Genomic DNA, 7635 nt, shown 5'->3' with positions numbered 1-7635 from the left:
ATGGCTTCTCGTCTCTTCACCGCCGGCGTCTTTGCCGCTTCCGTCTCCCAAGTCCTGGCTTCTTGCGCTTACGGCACTCATCTGGATCCCCGCGCCGAGGGTGGAAAGGTCAAGGTCAACACCTTTGCTTACTCCGGAACCAATGTGAGTAGATCCGCCTCTCAGCTCGCCTCGTCTTTACTAACAGGCTTCAAAGGGCCCCCTGAACTGGGTTGCTCTTGACGCTACCGCCAACGCCCTCTGTGCCACCGGAAAGACCCAGTCCCCCATCGACATGGTTGCCGGTGCCTTCAACACCCTCCCCGGCAGCTCCATCAACCTGCAGATCCCCAACATGGAGGAGACCGAGTTTGAGAACCTGGGAACCACCGTCGAGGTCATCGCCAAGGGAGGCTCGATGCAAGTTGGCGGCTCCAACTTCACCCTCCAGCAGTTCCACTTCCACCTGCCTAGCGAGCATCTCGATGCCGGAAGGAGCATGGCCATGGAGATGCACATGGTTTTCGAGGGAGCCAACCAGGAAATCGCCGTCATTGGCACCTACATCGATGTTGAGCAGGGCGCTGCTGCCGCTGCCCCCGTTACCGAGGCCCCCGCCGCCGAGGCCGCTAAGAACAAGACGACTGCCGCCGAGCGCCGCAGCAAGATGTCCCGCCGCGCCTCTCTCGACGCCGCCAAGGGTGCCGAGGGTGCTAAGACGATCCCCAGCATGACTCTGAACCCCGTCAAGGCTGAGGCTGCCTCTTCCAACCTTCTCGCTACCGTCTTCTCTTCCCTGGATGCCATCAAGGAGCCTGGCACGGTCACCAAGACTGGCGCCCTCGACATGCAGGAGGTCGTCACCCTTCTCAGCGCTGGCCAGTTCCAGAGGTAAGACAACAAATCACTGACACCAAGACTATCACTAACTTTGCTGCAGCTACATGGGCTCTCTTACCACCCCTCCCTGCTCCGAGGGTGTCCAGTGGCTCGTTTCTACTCAGCGCCTCATGGTCCAGCCCCAGACCTTCAACGCCGTCCGTGATGTCATTGGCTTCAACGCGCGCTTCCCGCAGAACACCCTCGGCCAGGACAACATCCTTCAGGTTGCCCAGAAGACTGTCGCCAGTGTCAACGCCGCTGCGCCTGCTGCTGCTGCTCCTGTCGCTGCTGCCCCTGCCGCTCCCGCTGCCGAGGCCGCTGCCCCTGCCGCCCACGCATAAACAACTACCACGAACGGTGACGATTGCGACGAGACGATATCATGACAGGACACTGGAATCACTCAGCGCGGGATGAACTGGGAACACAAGGTTGCGGAATGCCTGTTTTGAGTTCGACTGTATCCCGGCGTCATGCGAGTCGATGGGAGAAAGGAGGATCCTCCGTCGGAAAGAAAAGCCCCGGGCGCAACACGCGCAGCTGAGACAAGACTACAGTGTTTTTTACGCGAGCCAGCTGCGCAAATGTCTACAGACATGACTAATTGAAGGACAGTTGCACCCGGGCATCTCATTTGTCTGCGAGAAAAGCATGTGTAGATATCCAGTGATTTCCTTTGTGGTTGCCGTCTGGCTTAGATGACAGACATCTATTCTTGAAGTACAAGATGGGATGAATGGCTTGGCAACAAAACTGCGCTTGGTAACAGATTAGACACAGTGACTTGTTGGGGGAGATACCACGGGGCTCCAAAGTCCCAATGCATTGCATTCGAGTCAAGATACCTAATGGATAAAAGATATGAAGAGCATACATAATTTCCGTTGTGAAGAGTCATGAGTTGCGAGTCATCCATCGCTCCTTACCTACCTAGAAAGTGATGTGCTTTTGGCCGAGCCCTAAGTTGCATCTCCCCGCCGGGGAAATGTTCATTATTTATCTCTTTCAACATTCACGTTTGGCCAAGATACAAAGACAGCGTAAATAGAAGCGCCACGCGCGCATCATTCTGCTAGAGGCGAGAAAACTCAGCACATCCATCTCTAAAGAGTCTTGGTAGACACGAGTTCTGTGGTCTTGGCACGCCGGTTGCGCGGCTCTTCAGGCGGCTCATTACAGGGGTGGGCTTGCTTCCGGTTGGGTTTGGGTGCGAGTCGTGGTGGCGGCGCAGAGTTGGCCGTTGCGGTGGGACGGCCTGATAGTCCGTGGCACGTTGTTGACTGGGGGTTTTCCGTCGGTCGAGTTTTCTGAGAGCCGTGATGTGGAAGATGGCACAGGTGAAAGTGCCGATCAAGCCAAGAGGTGTTGTGTTTGTGCTCTTTGGCCTTGTCGGTATGAGGATGCGGGGAGGTTGATTGGAGATAGATTAAGCGGCTGTTAGCGCTGCAGCCCTATGTTGATTAGGTGTGACGGCAGAAGACTTGGGAACGGAGACTTTTGCAGGGCCGGGGTTCTCTCGCTGTTTTTGGCGCTGCATGAATTTGATCTGATTGATAACGAGAACGAAAGGTTGGGAATTTTTGTGAAGGCTTTGTTTTTCCGTCTTTTCCGTTGTTCGCAGCAAGGGGTTTCGTTGTTTGTGAGGGTTAAGCTGGGGGGGTTGTCAGTCGGATGGTTCGAAACTTGGCCGACGACTCGTGCCGGTGGTAGAGGAAGGGGGTCAGGGGTTAGGGTTGGTGAAGAGGAGAGGGTGAAAGGGTGGTGTTCGTTAGATTAGGTGGTTTGAGTTCATTGGTGTGTGTGACGCACCGCACCCGTTGGGACGGCTGACTGTGTTTGTGCGAGGACACACGCCAGAAGACTGGATGACTCCGGGTGGTGGTGTGGGATGGATGTATGCAGGATGATTCATCGGGACGGCGCCGATCGGACCCGTTGTTTTCTCGGGCCCGGTGTGCCGGGACTAGTGTCTTACTGGCAGGTGCGAGTTGTAGATAACATTCTGGGAGGTAAGACGGACGTATAAGAATCTCACCTGTTAATTCCTGAAAATGCGTCTTACGGGCGCTCTTCATGTAAACATCAACATCACACCAACAACATCCGCAGAACTCGGGCTTGCCAACAAGTTACAAAATGGACGACCCCGCATCGCACCTCCCGCCCCCGCACTCCCCCGCCACAATCCTCGCCCTTGCCGCCTCCCTCGGCCTGCCCGCCCCGACCTCCACCGAACCGCTCACCGTCACCGCCGCCTTCCACCGGATCTGCCTGCTCCACTTCCCCGCCTCGGCCGCGCCCGCGCTGGCGCCCGCCAAACCCGATGAGGATGGCACCGTGACGCTCGTGCTGCGCGTGTCGGGCGACCACCTCCCGCGCATCAAGACGGAGAACGAGATCGCGATGATGCGCTGGGTGAGGAAGAACACTAGCGTGCCTGTGCCTGCGGTCGTGCGGTGGGACAGCGGGTGTGAGAACGTGCTCGGGTGCGAGTTTAGTTTGCTCGAGAGGGTGCGGGGCTGCAGTGCTGATAAGGTGTTTTGGGGGATGAGCGATGAAGTCAGGAGGAAGGTTGTCGAGCAGCTGGTGGGATACCTGGCGGAGTTAAGGGATAAGTCGCGGTGGAAGCATGTCGGCGGGTTGAGGGTCGACGAGGCCGGGGAGATTGTGCCGGGCCCGGTGGTGGACGAGTGGTTCTGGATGGCGCCGATGGTGGAGCGGTTCTGGGCCGGCACGGGGGAGACGGTGGAGAGTCTGAACCCGGTCGACGGGCCGTTCACCTCGTGGGCGGCGCATGTGGACGCGGCGCTGGGGCGGTATGTGCGCGTTATCAGTCGGCATGCGGCGCTGCAATGGGCGAGGGGGTTGGTGCCACGGCTGGAGGGGTTGCGGGCCTGGGTGCGGGAGGAGGAACATGAGAGGGAGATGGGGGATACGGTGTATGTGCTCGCGCACCGAGATTTGCATCTGGCGAACGTGATGGTGGACGAGGCTGATGGGACGGTGACGGGGGTGTTGGATTGGGAGTTTGGCGGGGTTGTGCCGGGGCCGAGGTGGGATCCGCCGAACGCGTTTCTGTATCCGTGGGGAGGGGAGGGGGAGGAGGCGAGGCGGGAGAGGGATAGGATGAGGGGGTGGGCGCGGGAGGTTTGTAGGGAACGGGGGATTGAGGAGGATGTTGTTGACGGGGTGAAGTATACGGCGGTGCAGGAGGGGGTGCATTTAGTTGTGAACCATGTGAGGGCGATTTGTGAGCTTTGGAGAGAGAGTAGGGAGAATGAGAGGGCTTGGGGGAAGGTGGTGGAGGAGGAGTTGACGAAGTTGGGGCTGTGAGCTTGATAAGTATCGGCAGGTACATTAAGCAACTGGAAGACGGTGGAGCAGATTTCAACCATCTGATGCCTTCGCATCTTTTTTTCCTCCTGCCAGGATCTACTTCCTCTTAAGTCCCGTCGCAAGTTCTTTCTCGACGATAACAGCTTCAAAGGCAACAAGTCACACCGTCGAACACAGGTACCTAGAAGTCAGTACCTAATTTGACATTGAATATCCATGAACACCCCTGCTCAAGCCTGTCCGTCCTTCTCGAAGGTGTGGCAGACTTTTCTACGTAGAATACAGAAAATCTAACAAATCGCGACATCCCTCCACACGCAAAGTGGGATTGCAGAGCAGCTGAAGTCGCGGAGACTTTACAGGTGTCGCGCGAAGAGGGTGAAAGCGGCACGTCAAAGGAGGCCAGACTAACAAGAAGAACCACAGCGCTAAAAGCCCTGATCATGAGACAGCTGTGTGGCTAGTTCTCAGATGTTGAGGGAAAGAAAGCCTGACTGCCTTTTGCTGCTTCTGGCAACTTCAACTTGTTTGGCTTTGGTGTCACAAATCAGAAGGTGATGGATATTGTTAGAGATCCTCCTCCCGTGTGTAATGCACAGGTAAGAACTTGCTGGACGAGTGATGGCATTTCCTACAGAAACGACCTCTCCTTCTCCACGAAATAGTGCCTGAATTTCGGACTATCCCTTTCAACACCAGGTGTGACTCTTCACGCAGTTTCCTGATGCATGGTGGAAATTTCCCAAAAGAGGAAATCTTGGCTGTTCAGAGTGGTGTACCAGCTCATCGGCGCCGTGACGTCGTAAGCAAGAATGATGCTGCTTTTCCACTTCAGCATGCCACATCACCTTCGGCGTTTTCCGATCTGCCCGCGGGCATTTTACTCGCCACGTAATTCCACGGTCCTGGTTTTCGGTAGCCTGTGCCATTTCGAGCTGTCAGGTAGGCCACTACATTCGCCACCTTTCATTCTGCGCCACGTCCTGACTCCCGCTCGCTGATAAGTCCGGGGCCAGAATCAATAGTGCTTTCTGAGCGGCCGTGTTTGGTGGCCACCAAGCGACTCTTGATGCAGTCTGGGTGGCAGAAATCATTCGACATGATGATGAAAGGGACACATGCTAGGCCTTGGCCCGGCCTGAGTGCCCGGCTTGTGTGCTGTGCTCGACCTGCGTGATGTGCTTGGCTTGTTTGCTGTGCTTGGCCAAATTCACTTGGACCCGGGCCTAGTACCGGATTGGGACCATCTTTATTTCCCCCCCCCTTGAGGTCAATTGGCTCATCGTCAGTATTTCGCCTCATCCGAAGCTGAGAGTGAATGATTTTTTCACTTCTGGTAATATACCAACTTGAAGCCTCCTGCACGTACAGAACAGAAACCTGCCTTGGACGCCCGATGACTCAATGTATTCCCCTATTCTGGACCACCAGTTATGTCCAGCGTGCCTAATGGTTCTCAGTGTGTTGTGTTCTAGCCTTTTCCTGAGGTTAACGGACTTTGGTGCCCGGAATGCAATGGAGGACGCTTGCTTTCCCAAGATTAATGTGTTCCATTTGCGTTGGCCAACTGTATGTCCATTAACACCGAGTTTCGATAGTATAAGTATCATAGACCGCCGTCCCACTTCTTCGTACCGCATCTGCAGTCAATCTTTGTGTTCTATTTCAGTGTATTGTCCACCTCGGATTCGATCCTTTCCACAATTCCGCCGGAAACCGTTGGTAGCTGGTATCAGACCATCCGCCGGTGCATCCCCGCTTCTCTCTACGCTCCTCTGTTCAACTCACCATGGACAATATCTCTCCACTGAGCGATGAACAGCTAGAGAAAGGGTCCGATATCATACTTCGTCTTCTAGAATTGCTCAAAGACAAATTCAAGAAATTAGCAACGAAAGCCCACAAAGCACCCCGTTGGCTGGGTGAAAATCTGAATCTCATACTGGATCACCACCTCAACGAGGAGAACATCTAAAAGCTGAGTGACCAGGCGCTGCTGGTCTTTAGTGGAAGCACAAGACGAGCGGTATCTGGTTCCGCCTTTGGTGTTGTCGTATCTTCCGGGCTCACTGCTGGCTGCCCGTTGTTTGCTGTGTCCATCGGTGTCAACACTTGGCAGATGTGCGTATCGTCAACAAACCTCGATCGGGCCAGAAAGGAGATGAATCGCCGCCGTCTTTTGGTAGATGGCTCGTTCAGAAAGTTCGAGGAGGAGTATCTCAAGAAGAAGCGTCATCACGCGGCGGTAGATGTTGCCGCGGGATGCATCCTCAAGGCCGTTTTCATCGCCGCGACTTTGGGCATTATTGGCTTCAGCGACATAGCAGACAGCTTCGCAGAGAGGGCTGTGGAGAGTGTTGTCGGGTTAGGTACTGAGTTTGCCGCTACCTCTGCAACCCAGACTCTTCCTGTCTACAGTCATGTCCCGTGCTTGACCCTACCGGATTTCCCCGACCTTACATCAATGTTTCAAGACCATAAAGAGTTCGGCATTCAATGTACGACCCCCAGCTTGCCGGACGAAACTCCCATGGCACACTTAGCCACGACTATAAGCGAGATGCATCTTCCATTCGTTGACCAGCCCGAAACGTCAGCAACGGCCCAAATTGGGCCAAGCCATGACACCGACTTCACCAGTTCCGACAACAATAAGTCTATCGTAACCGGAATGTCGGAGTTATCAAGCGCCGAGCAACTTGAAATCGAACATCCAACAACCATGATGTTAGACCAAGTAAGAAACGACGTTCTGGCCCCTGGATCGCGGATCGGGCAAGTGTTGGGCCAGCACACCATTGACGACAGTGTCGAGATTGGCATGGAAGCAGGGTGGGCCGATTTGGAGGAACTACAAGACAGATGGGACCTTCCCGTTATTAAGATTGTCGGACTGGTTGTCATGATCGGCCTGGTCAATGAAGTCTTCCAGCCGATACCGCACATGGCCAGTATTGCCATGGAAAAGATTGTCGATGCCTGGAATGGTGGCCAACTGAGCCTTGCGTCAAACTAGCTTAAGCATATTGTTTCCCGGTCTAAGACTCAGCAGGAGAAGTAAGGGCACACATACAATGTTGGTGATGATGTTAGTTATTGTTTCATTAATGTTTGCGACAGTACAATATCCCTTGTAGAAGATTGAGACGTTGCGATGCTCCAATAGAAACAGATATAAATAGTCTCCCTTTCCCGATCAATAAGCATTCGGCCAAACTTCTGGCGTATTCTATAGCAGTGCATTCTGGGCGCCATGGTACTGCGTCATGAACGTACGTCGCATACCGAATTGCCGACTTCAAAGAAAGCGAGACTCTGGGTCGGATATTGTTGGATGGAGGCATTTTGGACGCCACAACCCTTGTGATTAATTGCTGTGGGATGACCGTGACTACTTAACAAGAAAGCAGACGTCCTCAGTGTTGATGTGTAAACTAC

General features: G+C 54.5%; 2 protein-coding genes across 2 annotated transcripts; both read left to right on the top strand.

Annotated features, from left to right (window-relative positions):
- cah-0 (Carbonic anhydrase) lies at positions 1-1202 on the top strand (the record flags this gene model as incomplete). Its single annotated transcript, XM_036643845.1, has 3 exons — positions 1-144; positions 197-870; positions 920-1202. 3 exons carry the CDS (start codon positions 1-3, stop codon positions 1200-1202), a joined length of 1101 nt encoding a protein of 366 aa, XP_036490491.1.
- Positions 1203-2997: 1795 nt separating this feature from the next.
- Positions 2998-4194, top strand: CGCS363_v011995 (uncharacterized protein; the record flags this gene model as incomplete). Its single annotated transcript, XM_036643844.1, has 1 exon — positions 2998-4194. The coding sequence occupies one exon, from the start codon at positions 2998-3000 to the stop codon at positions 4192-4194; it is 1197 nt and encodes a 398-aa protein (XP_036490494.1).
- Positions 4195-7635: the final 3441 nt, after the last annotated feature.

The sequence above is a fragment of the Colletotrichum siamense genome (assembly GCF_013390195.1).
Source record: "Colletotrichum siamense strain Cg363 chromosome Unknown KSG_Cg363_contig08, whole genome shotgun sequence".
NCBI classification, from domain to species: Eukaryota; Fungi; Ascomycota; class Sordariomycetes; order Glomerellales; family Glomerellaceae; genus Colletotrichum; species Colletotrichum siamense.
The sequence above is the reverse complement of the archived record's forward strand: the minus strand, read 5'-3'. Positions and strand labels throughout refer to the sequence as shown.